This window comes from Corvus brachyrhynchos, unplaced genomic scaffold, assembly GCF_000691975.1.
Source record: "Corvus brachyrhynchos isolate BGI_N302 unplaced genomic scaffold, ASM69197v1 scaffold444, whole genome shotgun sequence".
Classification (NCBI taxonomy): domain Eukaryota; kingdom Metazoa; phylum Chordata; class Aves; order Passeriformes; family Corvidae; genus Corvus; species Corvus brachyrhynchos.
In genome coordinates, this window is record NW_008237886.1 from 1,709,599 (window position 1) to 1,732,048 (window position 22,450).

General features: G+C 40.7%; 2 protein-coding genes across 2 annotated transcripts in view; one reads left to right on the forward strand and one right to left on the reverse strand.

The window, feature by feature from the left end:
• ELF2 (E74 like ETS transcription factor 2) overlaps nt 1-13,972 on the forward strand; it is a 36,010-nt gene extending 22,038 nt beyond the window's left edge. Inside the window, exons 4-9 of the mRNA XM_008632442.2 lie at nt 5,718-5,831; nt 6,797-6,970; nt 7,920-8,006; nt 11,110-11,302; nt 11,686-12,039; nt 12,273-13,972. Of these exons, the coding sequence (XP_008630664.1) occupies nt 5,718-5,831; nt 6,797-6,970; nt 7,920-8,006; nt 11,110-11,302; nt 11,686-12,039; nt 12,273-12,900 (1,550 nt within the window). The 3' untranslated portion in view covers nt 12,901-13,972. The remainder of the gene's footprint in view (nt 1-5,717; nt 5,832-6,796; nt 6,971-7,919; nt 8,007-11,109; nt 11,303-11,685; nt 12,040-12,272) is intronic.
• Nucleotides 13,973-18,866: 4,894 nt separating this feature from the next.
• NOCT (nocturnin) lies at nt 18,867-22,396 on the reverse strand. The gene is made up of 2 exons (XM_008632458.2): nt 21,799-22,396; nt 18,867-20,952 (listed from the first exon to the last, which is right to left on the reverse strand). Exons 1-2 carry the CDS (start codon nt 22,058-22,060, stop codon nt 20,117-20,119), a joined length of 1,098 nt encoding a protein of 365 aa, XP_008630680.2. The 5' UTR covers nt 22,061-22,396; the 3' UTR covers nt 18,867-20,116.
• Between the last annotated feature and the right edge of the window lie 54 nt (nt 22,397-22,450).

A 22,450-nucleotide genomic window follows, 5' to 3' on the forward strand; every position in this document is an offset into this window, starting at 1 on the left:
GAGGCCGCGGGAATTCCGTTCTCTGCCGCCGGCCCGTGCAGGTGCCGCGCTTTCTCTGGCCGCTCCTCCGCACCGTCAGACATTGCAGCCCCCGGGTCCAGCCGCTGCCGGGACTCGGGCCGTTTACCTGAGCTGTAGAACTTTTTCGGGGTTGCATTCAGAGACATGCCTGGTTTGGCATCTTTCCATTTTGTTAAAACTGTCTGACAACAGGATACTCCAGTGATCCCAGCACTTGTCTTAAAGTGTGGTAAAGCCCTGGAGAACGAGCAAGGTTACAACTGACCCAAACCTCAATGCAGTGTCAAGCATTCAGTTCTCCACCGAAGTTGTACCAGATCTGGTTTTATTTTTGCCTTTACAACATGGAGTTCAACTTCTAAAAGTAGTCCTTGGAACCATAAATAGTACAGTGTAGGGCATTATAGGTAATGAATTGTGCAGTAGGTGCACATGAATTTACAGAGAGAGTCAAGCTTAATACTGGCTTTACATTGACATGGCAGTGGGTTTTTACAGGTCTAAAAGTAAATGCTCTGTCGTTTCCTAGTGTATTAAGATACTCTTTTAAAGAGGGCCAAGTCACATAGTCTTCATCATCATTTATTTTATTTAATGTGGAAAAATACCCAGGTTTTTTGGGGGGGGGGGGGGGACCCAAACCTCAGACACGCAAAAATACCCCACTACAAAGCAGTGAAGAACTGTTCTGCTGAGTAACCAGAAGGGGAGTAGGTCCTAAGCATTTGGACACTTGGGTCTATGATGGAGCAATAGCTTCACTTTGCCAGTAGAACACATCTCCGATTTTTGCAGGTTTCACTGCTGCAGATTTCAGTGAGTTGTTTTTTACTTTTGATTGTCCATAAATAAAGAACGTTTAAGTAGTTGATCATTGTGTCAGCACCTTCTTAAGTCACTGTAACTAGATTGCTTGAGAGCCAGCCCTTAGATAAATAATGAATGACCTTTGCATTGCTCTTTCTGGTGTCCTTTGTCATACTGATCTCATTAGCCCAACCAACTTCATTCCTTTTTTTTCCATATTTGCATTGGAGTGAGTGATACCTACGCATGTCTAGTATTCCTATCATCATACTATCAAGATACCATATCTGTTTATTTAGTTTTGTATGTAGATGATATCACGTGGATTTAAGTGAGGAATTCTTTATCCTAAGGGATTATAATAATTATATGTTGCCTTTTCCCATGGCTGCTGGTTTCAGTGTTGACAAAACTTCAGTGTTTGATAACTGTGGGAAGTAAGAGGAACCAAAGATGTTACTGCTTAGTGTTATCTTAATTGCCAGTTGTAAGAGCAACTCTTAAATGACTTTACAAAGATATGTTTTGGCTTTATAGCTAATATTTGTGTCAATATTGGGCTGATGACATATGGCTCACAGTGAAACAAGTGTTTTGAGATGGTTGCTCTCATCTTTGTTACTGATTTGCCTTATGCAGTGGGTTAGGCATAATCCTTAAATTTTGTGCAGCTGAGAGTGTGGAAAAGAGCCAGGCGTAGGGAAATACTAAAAATCCAAGGAATTATTTTTCAGTTTCTGAATAAATATCCACCATAAAACAAGCAGTAAACTGAGAATGCTTTCTTTTCCAGTCAAGTTTTGCATACAGAAAGATTTCTGGATATTACCTATAGAGGCAATTCAACTGCTTTTAATTAAGATGCAGCTTAAGCACTGTTACTTCCACTGCTGTTTTTAAATGCTGAAATAAAACAAGCATGTGAACAAGCATTAAAGTAAACTTTAATGTGGTTTGTTAGTGTATGTGTAGTCACTCTTGACTGAGTTCCATGCTTGGAATTGTGAATTCTTCATTAAAATCTTGCTTTGGTTGCCTGATAGTATTAAAGGGTAAGCTATTGCAGGTGCTACAGTTAAGTGTTGGCCTTGTAAATGCAGACACTGATAGCACTTCAGGTTGAAGGGGGGGAGAGGAGAGCTGTACTGCAGTGCAAAAGAGTACCATTTTGAAAATTTCAGTCTGCTTTTTTCATCTCATAAATTTCTTTCATTAATTTTGTTCCAAATGGATATGTTGCCGCTGTTTTTTTCTGTAAAGCTGAAGTACAGCCCTGTCAGACTTAATTTTACCAAGGTTGGTATTTTGTAACAGTTGTTGAGAACCTTGAATAATCTATAGTACACACTATTTGGGTAGAAAGTGGAGCTAGAAGGCATTAGGCCAACAGTGAAGATAGACATCAACTAGCCTAGTTATCTATTTACACTTTAGATTTGAAATTGTTTTCTAAGATTTTTTTTTTTTTTTTTTTTTTTTTTTTTTTTGTATTCAGCTAAAAAATTTTTAATGAAATATTTTAAAATAAAGTGCCATGGACTTAGATTCTGTCATAAAAGCAGTAAGATGAGATTTGGGTTAAAAGAATGGAAGATAAGTGGTGGTATTAGCTCTGATGTGTTCTCGATCAGTAAATGGCAGTTCTCATGTTACTCAGTTACCAAAGTCTGGAAAATTTACTGTCATCCACATAAACTACTTTGCTTCATTTGGGCAAGTGACAGTTCTTCCTGAAATGATTGCATAATATAACAGCTACACCTTACATTGTTTACTCAAACAGTACGGTCTGTTTTAGCTTTGGGGTCTTGCTTATAGTTGATAGCATAAATATAATAGAAATAGAATTGGGCATTTTTAGAGAAATGGGTGGTACACTTCAGTCTTTGATTAGAAATGTTTCTGCCCATTGTGATACTTGTGTATCAAAGTGTTGGAAAGTTGTGGTTTTTTTAATTGTGGAAGCCTACTCCTTTGGTTTGCTTTTAGCCCCATCTTTATTGTGAGAAGTGTTACCAAGTGTTGTGATACAAATGTAATTTAGTTGATGACACTTGATCAAGTCATCTGTAAGAAGAGCCGCCTGGTTTTTTTCTGGTCCCATCCCCTCTCTGCGAGAGCTTGTTCCCCTACTTCATCTTTCATGATGTGTTTTTTATCTGTATTTTTCGATATCATGTCTTCTATCTGAGCATTCTGACATACTGTCTTCTGTTAGACATTTTCTAGTGTGTCAGAAAGATACTTTACATAAATTTGTGTTGAGGTACAAATTTCTGCTTTTTTCTTCCTACTGTATTGGCGCAGTAACATTGCCTGTGAGCAAATGCAAACTCATGATGTTCATTGGGTAAACAAATAAATTCCTCTGAGGCTAAAACCATGTACTGGTTAAAGGACAATTAGCTAACTGGGAAGACTTGAAACTGGGTAATAGAACTGAATTTAGTAAGTGTTTTAATAGCTGTCCTTTTGGCAATGTTAGGTTAGTTTGTTAGCTGTCATGATAGACAGACAGCATGTGTTGTTCGAGCCAAAGCCAGAAGTGTTACTATTTTTTGCTTGATATTTTTTAGGTGACAGTTTTAGTGGAGTCCCAAGTAGCTCACACTGGAAAAGCATCTGTGAAGTGTGTATTTTCCAGCGTCAGAGGCTTTTGTGGAGTAGATAATGCTGTTTTTATTGGAAATGGAAGGGTTGCTTAGGGGAGAGGTCGAATGACTCCTTTGCTCTGCTGTTATGGTTTTGCAGTCTTAGTCCCTAATGCTGGTTGTATTTCCTTTCTCTCCACTCTGGTCCTTCAGCAGAATGCCCTAGTACTGGAAAACTACATAGATGGCTTTCTGCTGTCTTTCTTGCCTTGTTCCTGCCCTCTGCTAAGTACCTCTTAGTTGTGATGCAGCATCTAAACTGTTCCCTGTAGGAAAATTTTGTATACTTTTAAGCATTTAGGAATAGTGAATTCAGTACCCTCTTACAATTGAAATTTGTCAACTTCTTTACGAAAGTCCTTCTTATACTGAACCTAATGGCACAGAAGCAGCTATTTGATTAGAGAAGCTTTGCTGACATGCTTTGAATCTTATTGCATGCATTAGAATAATAACATAGTAAATACTGATTCAGACTTTCTAATTTCAGTACTGTTGTAGAATTGATACATTTTTAACGACTATCTGAATATTGCTCCTGTATTTTGATAATCAATCAGTGAAAATTTTTATGAGGTAGATGAGGGAAACTTAGTCATCAATTTCTGTGCAACTGAAACTTTTATTTAGAATGAGAAATGTTTAGGCAGAGGGTTTCCTGCAGGGCCACTCTGTTACAGTGCAGGTGGTCAGCCTCTGACTTTGGATATGCCCAAACAGCTGTTTGGGAAGGAAACACTTGGCTGAGCATGGGGAGCATCCAGGGTTTGGAGCTGGGGAAAGGGCTCACAGTGCAAAATTCGTGCTGGTTGCCACTGGTTATCCAAGGAACAGAGTGCACAGTAAAGACCCTTTCCTGATTTTCCTGTGCTCTTAGGTAGGCTTTTATTGTTCACAGCCTGGGGTGAAGCAGTGTTGGAATGTCAGCTGTAACAGGCATCTACTATTCCAAAAGATAAAGCCCTCTAAATAGCATCCCAGGCCATAGCTAATAGGCTGTGGTGGGAATCCCATCAACCAGACATCAGGTGGGCAGCAGGCTGGTTCAGCCGGAACTTTCAGTCACCCGTAATTTTGCATTTGTGCATCTTCCACATTTCATCCACTTTCAGATTCCGGTTGGTATGTTTAATCTGCTGGCTAGTAGGTTTTTCAAGTTTTTAATCCCTGGATTTGAAAAAACTGCAGTATGCTGGAAGGCTTTTACACCCTTGTGAGCCTGCAGGGAATCAGTGTGTATCTGGTGTTTCCTTAAGTCAGAAGCAGCTCTGGCATTATTTTTCCCTGCTTTTCACTAAACAAACCTTGAGTTATTTCTTAGATGTTTTCAGTAACAACATAGGTGCCTCGAAGTTTTCATAGAGAATTATTCCCAAATCCTCTTTAGTTCTGTGATACTGGAGATAGGTGACTCTGCTTAGGCTAAAGATAGTTCTCCTGGTTGCTGGCTGCCTTGCTGGAGTGGTTTAGCTTAGAGCAGATGGCCATAAATGGAAAGAGCAACTGGAGAGAGCCAGTTACCTTGGCCAGAGTGTGGATAATGGGCAACAGGTGCTTCTGCAGTCACCACTTTTCAAAACCTTTACAAGGGTGAGGAATATGGAGTTAGCTGTGAATAGAATTGTAGTTTTACATTATATGTTGGGGGTTTTTTAGTGTTGCTGCTGTGTTCAAGGTGCTGTGATCTGCACTGCATCAAACTTACCTGTGCTCTCTTGAAGTTGCATTATTTTTGATTAATTAGTTTTCCTAAACTTTCAGAACTTGAAAAAAGAGCTGCTTTTACCTTCTTCCCTTAGTTTTTGCATAAAAGCACACCTTTTATACTGTTTGTTGTGCTTTGTGGTTTTTTTTAACAACCAAGCTGCTAAAACAAACTCACAATTATTTTGAATGTCAGAAATCAAAACAGGATTTATGTTTTAGAAATTAATCTTATATCTATATACATATCTATATATATATATATGCATACATAGATGCATATATGTATATATTTATCCAATAGACTGAAAATTTTAAGAGAGGTGACCTTTAGGTCAGTGTCCTTTAGGAGCAGTGTCAGTTCTGCTTGTCTTGTGTCTTCCCTAAATATTTCTGTTGATGGGAAGGTATAAAAGGTGTGAAGACATCTGATAATCTTGTGTTTTTCATGTTAGAGAAGTACAGTTGTACAGGGATACATGTGGACTTTTATAAGTAACCTGTTCTCATACATTTTTTTGTATCCTTCTGCAGTGGAAGCATCAGTTCATGGCAGTAATGTGCACTGCACAGATAAGACAATTGAAGCTGCAGAGGCCTTGCTTCATATGGAGTCTCCTACCTGCCTGAGAGATGCCAGGAGTCCTGGTATGTCAGCCACAGTCTCTGCTCTGGGAGCCATTTCTCCTCCTACTAATGAGTAAAACAAGCAAAGTGGGAAACCTATGTCTGTGGAGAGCTGTATGCTGTTTAAAACAATTGCCTTCATATTTAAAAACTACTGATTTGTTTTGAGTTTTCCATGATTTCTCCACCCTGCAACAAATATACTTACAGATTAAATAATTTATCTGAGAGGGGTTGTTGGAAAGAGATAGCTGAGTAACTACATATTTAAAATTAATTTTTCCCCCTAAACATCACAGCATACTTTTTCACTGTGCAGGTGACAGAGCTCTGGCACAGATTGACCAGAGAGGCCATGGAGACTCCATCCTTGGAGATATTAAAAAGTACAGGATCCTGGGCAGCTAGTTCTAGGTGGCCCAGCTTGAGCAAGGAGTTGGACCAGATCCCCTTCTAACCCCAGCCATTCTGGGTTCTGTGAATCGGACATTTTAGATTGCAAGGATAGTTACTTTAAGGGAAAAGTATTTCTATTCATCTTTCTATTTTAGAAAGCATACCTGAAAACAATGTGTTGCAAAGTGTTAACAGTCTAAAAAACCAAACCTTAATGCTGATGATTACTTTAACTGGTGTCCCTTCTGAAGTTACTTAATATATGTTGGATGAAATGGTCAAGCTGAAATGCAAAGACTACAAAATAGGAAATGGAGATCAGAGTAATGATCAAAGATGAAGCTCTAATTTGTTTAAATTAAAGTTGAGTTTAGTTCTGCAGAATATTGGTGTGATACCTTTTTTTGCCTAAAACTACTGACAAGTGTGCATGTTTTGGGGAGTTGGATTGATTTTCAAGGTGACAGGATTTTGGAGCAGAAACTTGCTACACCATTGCATATGCTTTGTTTAAAATAATTTTATGTAAGCTACATTAAAATAATTAGGTAGAAACTTCATCTGATACTCTTTTTTTTCTTCTCTTGTAGTGGAAGTTTTTGTCCCTCCTTGTGTGTCCACCCCAGAATTTATCCATGCAGCCATGAGACCTGATGTGATCACAGAAACCGTGGTGGAAGTATCAACAGAGGAATCTGAACAAATGGACGTATCTTCTGTTCCAACTTCCCCTGATATCCATGAACCAATGAAAAAGAAAAAGGGTACATACAGCTTTTCATAGGAGCAAGCTCATGTTTACTTCTGTTGTTCACTGCCATGGATGGTACAGTTGATACAGGGGAGGATGCATTGGATGGTCTGATCTCTTTGCTCATACAAACAGATTGATGGGAGTCTGAAATGTGAGTTCTTAGAAAATGGGTCTGCAACAAGAAAAAAGAAGGAGCAGGAGAATGAGCTTTGACAAGCCATAAAGGAAGATGGTGTCTGTGTTGTGTATTTTAACACAAAGTGGAGGATGGATAGAGGATTCAAAGAGGACTTCTGTGGTGGGTAACCACTGATGTCTGAAATATGGATATATTTGGAGAGACGGTAGACTTGGGGTTCATGCAATGAAGCAACAGGGTAAATACTAACTTAAAAAAACATAAGTCAGTTTACAGAATCATTGTAAGATCTTTGTGAAATTTTTGTCTTTTGCATTTAATTGGCGTGTCTTGGAGGAGAAACAATTCAGAACAGTGTTTGGTTTCTAAGCATTTTGCTATCAAATGAGAGGTTGGCACCTGGTAATGTTGTTCTAGTCTAGCAGTTTTGTTAAAGGCATCAGTACAGTTCATAACTTTAGGAATATTGATTTAATAGAGTTTCCAGACATGCTGAGATGGTATATATACTTGTAATTTAGAGGGAAGCAAGTGCAATGCAGTGATAAAGTGATATAAATCCAAGATCTGTGAGTCTTAGATTTAATAAAAATGCACATTAACTTGTCTGCAATTGAGTTGAATCTGCCTATGAAGTAAGCAACCCAAGGATAATTAAACTGGAAGTGCAGTAGTAATCTAAGAATCTAAGTTTATCCATACCTTTAGCAAGGAAACAGCAGGGGAAAAATACACAGACTGCTTTTTTCAGCAAAGGCAAACTATAAAATTCTACTCTGCATGTGATTAATACTTCCTTTTCCCCATGTTTTATGTGCAGCTGGCCGTAAACCCAAGACCCAGCAATCATCTTTATCTGATGGGTCTCCAGATCTAGGTATAAAGAAGAAACCTAGAGAAGGCAAAGGTATATTTTTCCTTTTATTGAGTCTTTAAAAATAAGCAGGGTATGTGTATGGTATTTATCACAGGAAATTTACAGATTTTAAAAATTGTATGGATGAGATTGTACTGACTTTATTCAGTGTCTTCAAATTTGTTTGTACAAGATCTAGCACAAGGATGTATGCTCTAGGAGTCTCCTCTAGAACCCTCCACAGTTAATAGGCTTTCCCACTTTATATTTGCTTTGCTTTGTGGTTATTGACGTGTGATGTCTTTTTTGTTGTGTATCAGCTTAGTGCTACACATACAATTCTTTAAGCTACTGCTGTAAGACTTGCTCTCAAGTAGAGGCAGCACATGAGCATTTAGAAAGGTGATTGTTGGAAATACGATTTCTTAGTTGACTGACAAACTTCAGTGGGAAGTTCCTTGACTAATAGGTTCCAGTTAGTTTAAGGGGAAAAATAAATGGTGATGTGTTTCTGTATTGGTTGAGTGGAGGATTATGTGCAGGAGAGTTCTACTTCCCTAATGTTTCTCCTGATAAATAGAGGTTCCTTTCTTGAACTCCAAGCCCCTACTATTCATTCAGCAAGAAGACAGATTGGGACAGTTGCTCACAGGTTACCTTTGAGGTGGCATGCAGCGTATCAGCTCTTCCCCTGGCTACAGGTGAAAAATCTGGATCTCTTCTCCACCTAGTGCACTGAAAAGTTGTTTGGAGATGTTGCTATAGCTGGGAATAACAAAGTTTAGTGACTTGGAGTGGCAACATGCTAGCTGAAAGAGCTCCTCTATTACTTTAAGATTTGTTTGAAAGCAAGGTCTCTGCTGTTCACATAATACCTTATCTGGCTAGAGCTCCAGAGTCATCATGTCAGTAGGGCAGGGAAGAATGACTTCATGGAGATGTTTGCTCATGGAAACCAGTGCAAACTCTAATTAAACTTCCCTGCAGTGCCCACAGTTGCCCACAGATTTGGTGTAGCAGTGGACTTCAGTGGAGATGACAGATTTTGTATCTGCTATATTGAAAAATACCTCTTGTAGCCTTCTTGAACCCTTACTTTTCTTTCTATTTCAGATTTTAGTATTACAGCTTTCCATGACCTGAATAGTACTTTCTGGTTGTCCCAGGTCCTAGTTTCCTGCACAAATAATTTGAAAAGGGAGGCCTGTATTTCTCTCTGTTCTCATTTTTGTGCTGGTGATTTCAACTCTATAGCTTCTTGTTTTATGAAGTGGGAGATGATACTGCTTTGTGGTTTTTGGGGGACTTTTTAGCTTTCTTTTAAATTTATTTTATTTCTATGGCCCTTCCTAATGACCTACATATGTCTCTTTTTCTCTTGAAGTATCTCATTCCATATTTTATACTACAACTGCAATAAATTTAATTTTTGTTCTTGATGTCCTGCAAAATATTTTGTTAACTGGATTTAATTTTTGTTACTTATTTTAAAAAATTACTTGCAAAGGTAGGCTATTTCATATGCAGCATGTTTTTGGAAAACCAGGTATTATTCTGCAGTTCAGTACTATCAGAATTAAGTCATGGAGGAGGAGATGGTGCACATTTGGAAAGGGGATCCCTTCTTGGCATTCCTTCCTTCGTGCATTCTGGGTACTTTCTGGTGCAAAGTGAGGCAGCTGTAAATCTGATTTAATTGTGTCCTACAGTTTATTTCTTCTCTTGAAGTTCCTGTTTGCTTTCTAATCCTGAAGCCCACTTACATTGTTGCAAAATATCTATTGCAGACCTACAGCATTTGGTGGTCGACCCAGAAATTCTCCTTCTAAGGAGCTAAGGAATAAAACCCCAGGGATTAATTCCCTAAAATCTAGGATGATTTAAAAATTCTTGAGTTCTCTTGTTGACTGGTTCCTCACATAGGTCTTATTCAAATATCTCTGAAATCTAGTTGGGTTTTGGTAGTCAACTTAGTGTTGTTTGGAGCCCATTGTAAAGTACAGTTTTTATCTTTGAGGTGTTTTTCCGGAAGATGGAACCTGTGATCTTCCCTATCCTTTGAGGTTTTCAAAGATAGCTGACTTCTCAAAATCTGCAACAGTGGTCTTCAATCTGCCTTAATTTATTTTAATTATCTTTGCATGGCATAACAAGTGCTGTGCTAGGGCTTTAAATCTCAGGAATTATTGCCCTTTTTTCACCCACACACAAAAATATAATTTGGTCCATGTCCTTGGAGGTAAATAATTGTTATTAATGTTCTGAGGTAATTGTCCTTGTGGATCTGTCTTAGTTCTCCCTTCTCAGAAACTTGAGGAGTCTTCCCCAGCTGTACAAATTGGAACGTGATCTGCTCTTTTTCTTTGGCATCTCTTCCTCTTTTCCTAGATGCACATGGTCTGGTCAGAATGCAGACGGACCCTGTGTTACATTCTGTGGCATCCTGATAGTCACTGTCACAAACCCCTTCTTGGGGATTCTCCAGTGAAGATGGTACACCTCTTGAATACCTGACAAGTGCATTAAATTCTTTAGCCTGACTTCATTTTATAACCCCCTGATTACAGAAGAGTACATGGGATTTCTGCCCTGTTCAAGAAGTTGGACTGGCTTTGCACCTAGAAGGTCACTCCACAACATATTTGGGAAGGATCAGAACATGGGGCTGTCACCAGTTAGTGTGAGAGCCCCAGATGCTGGACAAACTTAACCACAGTTGAGATGGTTTGTTGCTGCAGGTTGTATGCCTTTTAAAAATTACGTATTTATTTTCTCCTGTCCTTCAGTGTCATAAAATATAATGGCATTTTCATGCCCTGTTTAATCAAATATGAGAAGAAAATTCTGAATGCTCGTCTTGCTGAATAGATAGGTACTGACTTGGAACACCCTCCCATACTTCTTTTCAAGAACTGAAGAATGGGTGTTGAACAGGCTCCTGTGCTGTATAGCAGATCACTTGGATCAACTCCTTTCAGAATGTAAATATTTATGGAAATGTCAATAAACTTAACAGAATGAATGAATATATGCTGGTTACATCCTCTGTGTAACATTGCTTGTAACGCAGGTCATGAAGAGTCACCTAAATATGGAGAACTTTCTGTTATTTTTAAAAGTGGCTTTCTAACACACGAATGCTTTCTGATTATAGGAAATACAACGTACTTATGGGAGTTCCTTTTGGACCTTCTTCAGGACAAAAATACATGTCCTCGATATATTAAATGGACTCAGAGAGAGAAGGGAATCTTTAAACTTGTGGATTCAAAAGCTGTCTCCAGACTCTGGGGAAAACACAAAAACAAACCTGACATGAACTATGAGACTATGGGAAGAGCTCTGAGGTAAAAATTTTTAGATTCTGAAGTTACCTACTACACTTTAAAATCTGATTCTTAATTTTGCCCATAGAAATATAACCGTTCTGAAATTTTAAAAACTTTACCCTCTTGCAGATTTAGCCTTCAGTCTTGCAGTCCCTATAACTTTTTATGTTACCAATAAATTTGCAATTTTAATTTCTGAAGTATATATTTGAAAGGTCAGATTTTTTTCAGGTAGATCCCTCAGATCCTTTGCCAGTGTGTGTTCTCACAGCTTCTTTCCATACCTCCTTTTATCATAGATTTTACTGTGATTACTTCAGGTTTTCTTGTTAGCACAGATTGAGATTTTCTTTAAAATCTGTCACTATGTTGCTTACTACTTAATTGTACTTTCCTTGCAGATACTACTATCAAAGAGGAATCCTGGCAAAAGTTGAGGGACAGAGGCTTGTATATCAGTTTAAGGAGATGCCAAAAAATATAGTTGTCATAGATGATGACAAAAGTGAGTCCTGCAATGAGGATTTGTCAATATCTACAGATGAAAAGTCCCTGGTAAGAGTGACTTTATCTGCAGAAAAACTTTTAAAAGCAGCACCCTCTGCACGTGGAGGAAAAAATTCCTCTCAGTTAAGCTGTACCAGAACAGAAAAAGCAGTCACCAGAGTTGTGAATATTGCCTCATCAGCTCATGACACATCCTCATCTCGTCCTTCTACTACCACTGCTACTGTCCCAGCAACAACACCTCCCAGGTTTGTGTTAATGGGGCTGTTAAATTTCCAAAGTCCTATTGCTAGATGTGCAAAAGGTTTGGGAGTAGGTTCTTTGCTTGCTGGTTTGGCTTTTTCATTTTTTTGTTGTGATATGGTTTGGTTTAGTTTTTTTTCAGAACCAACTAAAAATCTGTCTCTCTTAGAATTGTCTGTCCTTGTCATCTGTAAGGATGCCCTGTGTTTTGGCCTAAACACACACATTTATTTTGTAGGACTGTTCGTGTGGCAATGCAAGTGCCCGTTGTCATGACCTCTCTGGGACAGAAAATCTCAACGGTGGCAGTGCAGTCAGTAAATGCAGGGTCACCGTTAATAACCAACACAAGTCCAACCACAGCAACAACTCCAAAGGTAGTAATCCAGACAATCCCTACTGTGATGCCAGCCTCTGCTGAAAATGGAGACAAAATCACAATGCAGCCCGCCAAAATCATCACAATCCCTGCCACACAACTCACACAGTGTCAGTTGCAAACAAAAACGGGCCTGTCTGGGTCAGGAAGTATCAACATTGTGGGAGCCCCATTGGCTGTTAGAGCACTAACCCCAGTGTCCATAGCTCATGGGACACCAGTAATGAGACTATCGATGCCTGCTCAGCAGACCTCTGGCCAGACTCCTCCCAGGGTGATTAGTGCAGTTCTCAAAGGTCCAGAAGTTAAATCGGACACAGCAGCTTCAAAACAGGAATGTGAAGTGAAAACACTGCAGCTGGTAAAAGAAGAGAAGCCAGCAGATGGAAGCAAGACTGTGACCCATGTAGTAGTAGTTAGCACACCCTCAGCTATTGCCCTTCCTGTAACAATGAAAACAGAAGGAATCATCACATGCGAGAAATGAAGAATAGGTTTCTTCCAGCATGGACTTCTGACTGTTACGGTTTTGAATATACTGACATAATTGGGGGAGGGATGTAGATGGCTATCACCAAGTCATAAAGGAGAGTTTTGGAATGTTAATAAACATGCATATGTTGAAGACTTACTGGAAAAAAAATTATTTTCCTGTGTTTCAGTGGGAATTAAACCACATTGATATGCAGTTAAAAACTGCCTCTTCCAGTTGGGAAACAGCTGAACCTATGGAGAAGGAAAGAGGGGCTGAAAAGGGACCAAACAATTTCACTACGCTACTGGTTACCAAGTTACACTAAGACCTGAAACACTAAGAGAGAGCTGTGTGAGAGGTTTGCCTTGGTTTTTAGTTTTCATTGTTACGCAAATGGCAAAATTGATGTATTTTTTCTGCATACCAGCGATTACTACTGTGTGCCCACAGTACTCAACTGGTGCTATGTGAAAAACTATGCTACTAGGTATTGTAGGAAGTGAAATAAAGGAGATTAAAGAACTTCTAAAAGAAGACAGAGGCCTAGAGGGATTTTTGTATCATACAGCTTAAGCAGGTTCAAATTGAAAGCCTTAGACTGATTTTCAGTTATCTTTCTTGAAATAAGCTAATGGCTTGTTTGTGTAAAGCTTTTTTTATTAAAACAAATTTTTTAAAGACCTTGTACCTAGCACAGTATTGTTATAGAATGACATGTAACATATTTTGTATGGTAGTTAAAAGTCTGTCTAAATTTCTTAATCGTGGACAAAGTAGCAGCAGGTTTTCTGCCTTCTGCTGTACCATGCCTGTATCTCTCACTTAGCCTTGACATCTGTGCATACATTTCAGTTTCAGCTCTACTCTCACTTCAAAGGTCACACCCAGCATGAGCTTTTGTCAGGTAGTTCTAAACCTGTACATTTTTTTTTAGTTGAAGTTAAGAGGGAAGTACCAGTGTTCAGAACGAACTATAATAGTTTGTATATTCAACGTTTGAAGTATATTCTATTTTGTTGTACTCTTGTTTCAAAAGTGTATTCAAGTAGGTTTTACTGAAATACAGAAAGAAAATTTAATGGTGTTTGGTCTGCTTTTTATTTTTTCCTTCTTCCTTTCTACTAACCTGTTAACCTTCTTTTTTTATTTGAAATCTTCCAGGCATTTATTCTAATATAGATGATACAGTGTGAAATTTTGGGACTCCTCACTGCTTCAAAGGGCTGACCAGCTCGCTCACTCAGTTGTTTAAATACCTGTGAAGCTTGCTGTAGCTGATGAGGTAGCTTCTGACAGGAGTCTAGTTCTTCCACTTTTTCAGCATGGTGAGCACACATATGAGCTCTGTGAACTACCTAGCTGCTCCTCCAGCTACACCAGATATTAGCTCCATATTTCCAGTCCATGTGCATGGCTTGAAATGTAGCTTACCTTGTTTTCACAGGGACCACACTGGCACATCAGGCTTTGGGTAGTCAGGTGCCCAGTGGACCCCCAGTTCCTAGTGATATGCCCTGGAAAGTCTTCAGGGCAGGAACTTGGGTATCTTGAAATTACTGAAGTCTAAATGATCATCTAAGTACTTCATGTCTGGAGGAGCAATTTTAACAGATGTCTGGAACTGAGGTCTTCTGTAACGCTAAAAGACACCAGAATTAAATACTTACATGCTGAGAATCAAGTTACTTGTAGAGTCCTAGCATCAAGGCCCATTCTTCCCTTCAACTGGTAAGAAATGTGGAAATAGCTCCATACAGCCAGGCCAGCATGTGGGGGACTATGAAAGGCTTCTGGAAAAAGTATTCTTTTTCATACTCCTAAGCAGGGAAGTGGAGTTTAAGAACAAAATAAAGCTGAAGCAGATAAAAGATTGTGTATAAGGCAGCAATCCCTTCCACTTGCAGCAACCCAAAGAATCAAAGGTTCCTACACATGAACTGTGTTTCTGGCATGGGGTAGAGGACAAAGAGCCTTCATGCAAGGAAATTGAGAAAGAAGAGGACTTTTTTTTTTTTTTTTCTAAGATGTAGGAAAGGGAAGTAGGGGAAGCTGGGCAATCACTCAATTTGGCAGTCTGGGAGGCACTAATGTTCTGGGTAAAGGGAAATGGAGCAGTGTAAAGAGAGGCAGGTGAAACAAATCTGAGTCAGACAAGAAGAGAGAAACAAGTCTTTTTAAACCTACATTTTTAAGTCCAGTCTGCAAGAAATCCTTTTCTAAGCGTCTATTACTTGATTGCATCTGAAAGAGTTGCTATATCTCAGAGCGTGAAATATCTATGTTGAGTATTTGTAATTAAGACCTTTCCAACACCTAATTTAGATACATTGGAAGTCAAATGGGGACAAACTATCTTCCTGGAATTAGATAAGGATCTCCACCTGATAACCTCCTCTTAATACCAAGACTTCATTATGTAATAGCAAAGACTAGAGGAATGAAGGTGCACACATCTCCGCTACTAGTGGGGTAGTCAGCTCGTAGCCAGCTCTGAGATGCCAGTGCTGCATCTTGCCACGGAACTGGTGATGGTCCTTTGGCTCTTTCCCCTGGCCACCAGTGAGTGGCACATGATACTGGCTGCCAGAGGATATTTACCAGGAGTTCATGAAGTGCTGTGAGAATCTCTGTGTGAGGATGTGCTGTAACTGAAATGGAAAGGCAACTTAACCTGATTGTGTAAATTAGTATGTGTTTACTGGTGGTATTGGAGGATGTGACCTCGGGATGAGGGAGCTTTGGTCAGGTTTGTAACATCTGAAACAGATGAAAAGAACACTAGAATATTTCAACAGTTAGTATCTAGCTATACTGCCAGACTTTTGCAATCCCGTTGAAGAACCTGTTTTATATATGTGTGAAAGCAGGACTCCCTTGTACATCTGAAGCTGGTGGCTCATGTAGAAGAGTCCAGGCTTAACTCATCCTTGGCAAGCAGTAACTCTTAGATGTGTGGGTGGAATTAAACATGCGTGAAGTGAGCACGCTTTACACAGAAGGCATTGAGACATATACAGTCATGGTATCACTAATTTTGCAGATAAATACAAATATTTTTACTTTTCAAATCCACTGTTTTAAGTTACAGAATGAAAAGGGTGATGCTGTGTAATCCACAGGGGAAAAAAATCTTAACTGTGAGTTGCAACTCAGAGTAAATGACCGAGTACCAAAAATAAGAAAAGTTGAAAGGGGAATCCCATTCCAGAGACCATTGTTTTTGTTAGCTCTCTCTTGCACATCTTTCCTAGTGAAGGGTTCTGGGCCTTGACACAACCCAAGTTGTCTGGGTAAAGCATGCTGAAAGGAAGGCTGAGCTCTTGGGATGCTCTGCTAATTGATCTCATCAATTTTAGGGCTTTGGAGAATTACACCTGAGGTGATCAGGGATGAGTGAGCCAGGGGCAGTCAGGAGTTGAGAAAATGGAGAGGTGCCTGAAGCCTCAGTTCATACTCAGCACATGTCCAGCAGGGATCTTGGCTGCTGCCAGAACAAGCTAAGTGCAATTCTGCCTTGTAGAGACAGTTCAAATAGCAGGTGTTAAGCTTATTAAGAAGATCCAAGTGACACTATGTACTTGGAATCTAATTGTTCTCCACAAGAGATAGTGTTTTAATAAGCTTGCAACAGCTTTTGCCTTTCAGCAAATTAAACAAATGGGTCAGTTCTTCCTGCAGCTTGCTTGAGAATGAGGGAAAAGTGTCACTGCTAAAGCTAAGGCAGCCTGTATTCAAGATGAAAATAAGGGATCTGTGGAGACTTTTTTTAGCCTTAATGTGCTTATAAGGTGTACAGCCATAAGAAGAGCTTGGAAGACATTTTTACTCAGTCATACTGCTACATAGGAAAAAATATCCTTTCTGCTTCTTCTGAAAAATATTTAGTGTACTGATATTTATAGCTGGCAAAAGTATTTCAGTGCTGCAGGCTTGCCTCTTGCTGTATCAAAGTAAGAGCAATAATCCATTTAAGTTTTCCAAAAGAGTCTGTCTGCAAAATAAATTATGGCATGTACTGGAATAAAAGGGTGAAGCTGCCTGAGAACTTACCAGTTAGTTTCTGTGGGCTATCTACCTTTTATTAAAATACAGCAGAAAGGGTTCACCGTTGGGCTATAGCAGGGATTTTCTGAGTATGACAGTATTAAGAATTGCCTTGAGATGGGAAGAGTCCCCAGCCTTTTCAGTTATTCCACCCCTCCTTGCCTTCAGAATTACCCTTTAAGGAGATGAAGCAGTGAACATCTATCGTAACATGTCCAGGATGAAAGAAGAATCCCAGCCCTTTCCACTTCAGAAGGGGTTCTGCAGTGATGGCAGTATCATACAAATCATGCTCTTTCTCAACAGTTTGGTTTCTTTTGTAGGATAGTGTTGCAGGCAAGGGTATGAACTAAAATGTCTTAAGAATGATAAGATACAAAATACTCCACTGTGAAAGTGACAATGGGAATTCTGCAGCTGTGATAGTTTGGTTCCTGCTGGTAAAGAGCCTTCCATAATTGGGCCTGTGGCTCTATGCTCTGGCAGTGGGAAAGGTGCTGCCCTGATGGACACCTTGACTGGCCTGAGGAAAATGGAGCTCCTTATACAAAAGTGAAATGAAATCATGGGCTTTTTGGTGGGAGTGTTGGGGTTTTTGGTTATGGTTTAGTTTGTTCTTAAATACAAATGTGATCTTTGTTCTCAGTTTAGGGCTTTCTACCACAAGTATAGTTTCTTCCAGAAACTGCCAAAAGGAGTCTGGATGGAAACTCCAGCTTCTGGTGTATCTTTTTGTGGTAGATGAGCAAGGATTTGACTTATTAAAGGTACCGTCTTATAGGTCTACATTGTGGTGCTGATTTTAGAAGTGTTTAGCTGCAGATGACTACAGACATCAATTAATGGGCACTTGCATTATTTCTCCTCCTTGCAAGACCACTTGAGGGAAGGTCCTAGGAGAAAATACTACTAAAGGAGAAGCACTGCATCTCACCCCCTCTGCACAACTGAGGGCAGCCAGCACCATGAAAAAGAAGCTGTCAGTGTCTAGTTGGTATGAAACATGGGAGCAATGCTCAGTCTTTTTGTGGAGTATTGGGAGTGTTGCATCTCTGGCCCAAAATCTCCCCCAAAGTGCCACCCTTATGGCTTCCAGGGACACAGTTTAATCTTTCTGAAATTCCAGCCAAAGGAGGTGCTGGCTTGTTGCATGTGCCTGGTAGGAGTATTAACCAAGGCCATTGTCTCCTTGGTTGTAAAATCCTTTCTGTCTGAGGAAAGTCAAATCCACATAAATCCCAGGCTGGTTGAAGGGGCCTCTGCTTGGAAGTAGACCATTGCCCTCATCCTGAAAGGGTCAGGAACATGTGCAGAGTGTGTTACAGCTGTGCAAGAGCACTTCATTTGTTTGCCTAATGAGGAGTGTTTGTGGGGGAATTTGGGACTTCCAGTCACCAGACTCCGTATTTCCCTTCTCAGCAATGCAAGTACAGTAATTTATGGGCTGTGTAAAGCTCATACCTGCTGCGTTTCTTCTTTTCAAATGCGGTTTTAAAAGAAAGTGGCAGATACAGCTGCATCTTGTGAGGGACCAGTCTTCCCAGGCACACTTAGCAGCCCTCAGGGAGGAATTCTTGCACCCTGCTTTGCAGGACTAGCTAGGTTTGTAGCTCCACACAACTGTTGGAAAGGGGAATATTTACAGTAATTCAGTGTAGGTTTCCTCTCTTAACTAGAAGAGTGAGCAGCTTAACAGCTAAGGGTAACGCCCTTCCCTACAGACTTGTGAAATTTGGACATTCCAAGTTGGAGAAAGAATGTGTGCTGTGAAGGCAAAGCAGCCATGGCACCCTGAGATTAGGGTTAGGGGTGGGGAAAAAGAGGTCTGGAAGGGGAAACATTAGCACCAACTTGAAGCTCAAACTAATTGAGACATGTCACCTCCTTGGCAACAGGAACTTGGAACAGGGAAGTGAGAAAGACAGCAGCAGAGATAAACTTCTTTCTAAAGTGTTTTATTAATAAAAACCTGGAACATTTAAGGGTTACTATGCACCCTACTTCACATGGAAATACTGCTTTATTTGCCCTGCCATATCTTCCTCAACTATCTAAATGTCAGCCCAACTCCCAACTGTTGTCTCTCTTCCCTCCTTTCTTCCTACGTCATTTTCCAGCATAACGGCATGTTTACAATCCATATATGCAATTCCTATGTCACCAGTGAGCATCACAGGAGTTACTATACTAACACACCTCTGCTGTAACCCAGATGGTCACAGGAAGAGGCTCCTGAACACTATCACTGTACAATTTCCAATCAGATGCAGAATCACCAACTTCTCTCAATAAATAAATTACAACACGTTCCAGTGTAGCTTTAGATTCTGAAGATAAATAAATCTTTCAACATTAAGATTGGCCCTTTACAGAAACGGCAAGATTGACAAGACTACAAATTTAAATCATTTAGAAAAATAATACGCAGAGCAGAGGAAGAAGTAGTCCCTGGTTAGCTGTGTCCTCCAGAGCGAAGCACAGAAAAGATGAAGGTACAGTCACTGTGTACATGCCTACAGGCTATATCCATGTGACAGACACATGCACACAGTTCTGGAAAAGTGACGGTATTACTCTAGGTCATAGCCCCTGTTTCCTCACCTGCTCTTACTGGAGGGGGCCTTCCTCACACTTCTAATGAATTTGTCATCTCAGGTCATAGAAAAATGACAAGATCACACTACTATGAGCTTAGCTTTTTGTCTAAACTGCATTAAACTTCCTTCATATTGCAACAGAAAAAGATTTAAGAGACTCTCACTGGGTAGTCAAACCTCACTCTCTTTGGTACTTGCAGAAGCTTAACATGAAAGAAATAAAATTAGCATGCTGTCAGGGCAAGTTGTTTCACAAACAGAAGTGTTTTGATTTAAACACTAAGGCCTCCATATTCATTAGAGGATTAAATCTTTAAACAGGGGGCTTAGTGATAGAGCTCATTTGCCTTCTAGTTTTCAAATCCTGACATGGCAAGAAGACCATGACGAGAACACTGGCTTCTTTCTTTCTCCCTAGAAGGCTGCACATTGAGGGCTGAACAGCAAGTGTTAACTCCAAGCAAGTGCCTTAATGGTTAGTCAACAGTATTTCCTCATCTTTCAATAGCATCCAGATTCAAAGGCTTTCTCTAAAATAAAAGACTGGCGAGTTCAGACACTGCAATACCAGGTGGCATTCCAAGACGTTACAGCAGTCTGTCAGGGTCTTGATTAAAACTAAAGTCACACACGAGGGACAGGTGATCGGAAGGGTAATTGAATGAGGGCAGCCTGTTGGGCCCAATTTGCTCTTCAGTCAGCAAGCCCAGGGCTGAATTCACATTCAAGGCATGCTGGGAATACCAGATATAATCCAGTGTGTGCCGGCACTCTCCAGAGGGCCGGATTTTCCAGGTGGTGTAGGGGGGCTCCGACTGTCCATCAGGACTCAGCAGCTTGTATGCACTGTTTAAATTGAGGCTGGAGTTGGAAAACTCCCTGTAGACCTCCTCAGTTGGCTCTGCATTGAAGTCTCCACAGACAATCAGGGGGATCTTCGCTCCTTGGGTGATATTTTTCAGGTTCTGGAGGAGGTCGCAGCCCTGAGCAGAGCGGAACCTCTCCCAGCCCGTGCGGGCTTTCAGGTGGGTGACAGCGATGCAGAAGAGTCTCCCAGTTTCGTGGCACTTCAGTGTCTGAGCTATGGCCACCTGGTTGGTCTTCAGCTTCATGGCCGTCAGCCGGATGTTGGCACTGTTGACGAGCTCAAAGCGCTCCTTGAGGAAGAACATGGCGCAGCCATCTGGCCCGTTGTTGTGCTCCACATCCAGGCACGGTGACCACGGCTTTGGGAAGAAAGTGCACTGGTAGCCCAGGCGGCTGAGGAGCGGCTCAAAGGTGTCAAAGTAGTGGTCAACTTCCTGAAGGCACAAGATGTCGGGCTTGTATGCAAGGATTTCCTCCAGGATGAGGCATTTCCTCTCCTCCCATTTCAGAGCTTCCATGGGGCACTGAACAAAGTTGTCTTTGCCTTCCCCAAGAGCTGGAATCAGCAGGGAGGGGGGACAAAAAACCCAAAAGTTATTGATAGCTGAAACAGCCTGTCATCCTCCAGGTTTTATCAGTTTAAATGCAGGTCATGGGTTTTTCAGGAGTAGCTGGTTACTTTAAGGGTACCAGATTTACCAATGGGTGTGAGAACCCCTCCTCAAGTCACTGGAGTCACTCCAAAAAAATTAAGTTCCTTTTACAGATACAAGTAAAAGTTTTCCCCCCTCTGCCCACTACACAAGAGCAAGTACTTCCACATGTGGCTGCTGCAGCTTAAGCCAAAATAGAAGGAAGTGGGTTAAAAGTGACTTAACTGCAAAAGGTAAGGCAGTTCCTACGAAGGGAATTTCCCACCCCAAAAGATTTTAAGATGAGGCTGTTGCACAAGTCAATTTACAGCCTTGACTCAAAACTACCAGTTAAAATTATTTTTAAGCATTGAGAATTCCCATAGCAGATCTGAATTTCTAGATAGTTCACCAATAAGGTAATCAGAAACTGAAGAGAAACTTTACAAATAAAATTTAGGAAAAGAATGAGTCTTCTCTGGGGTTAACAACCATCTATAAAACTGATGGGTCACAGCTTTTAGAATACACTGTATTCAGTTAGGATAGGAATTCAGGGCTACCTTCGGCCTCAGAGTTGCGAGGAAACACTTTTTTTTTCTCTCCTATGGGACAGAAGGAAAGCCACTACTTCAAGTACTCAAAATATTCCCCCTGGCCCTCAGTCTCATGTATCTCATGTAGTTCACTCCTCTCCCTTTGCTCTGCCAGGGTTTTCATTCATGCATTTGGTCTCAAGGTCATACCTTGAGCTCACAAGCATCTCCTACCTTGGGCAAGGATGTTCCACTGCATGACCCGGATGGGGCGGTGGTTACAGGTAGTATTCTTCTTCAGGTTCACAAAGTTCCTCTGAAACCGGGGCGGCCGCTTCTGCAGAACAATCTGACATTCCTCCAGCAAATCCTTGGGGTCTAAAGGATCCAGCCGTGCTGAGTCCAGCTGCTCCAGGCAGTCCTGGTGCTGGGACACGGCACCACTGCTCAGCGTCTTGGCGAGCACACTGTAGAGCCGGCTGGTGCTGTTTCCCATGGAACACACTGCAAGGGAAAAACAGGCGTTAGAGCTGGTCCACCACAAGTCTTCTCATCACTTGGGTGCCTTGTTGCAGCCATTGGTGGTTTGTGCAGGAGCCTGTTCCTGAGTCTGAGACAAAATAAGAAGGATGCAGAGATAGGGTTAGTCCTGTTCAGTCTCATGTTCTGCCTGTCATCAGGGGCTGCAGCCTGCCAACAGCCTGGTTTAAGACATCATGCTGCTGTCTTCTAAGGCAATAAAGAAGTCTTTCAACCAGAAGAGTGTTACAGTGGGGATACTGCAACACGCATATCAAACAACAAGGCCCGTGGAAAAGAGATATATATGGACTGATTCTAGATAGATGTTTCAGAGAGATGTTTATTTCTCCAGCTGCATGGCCGG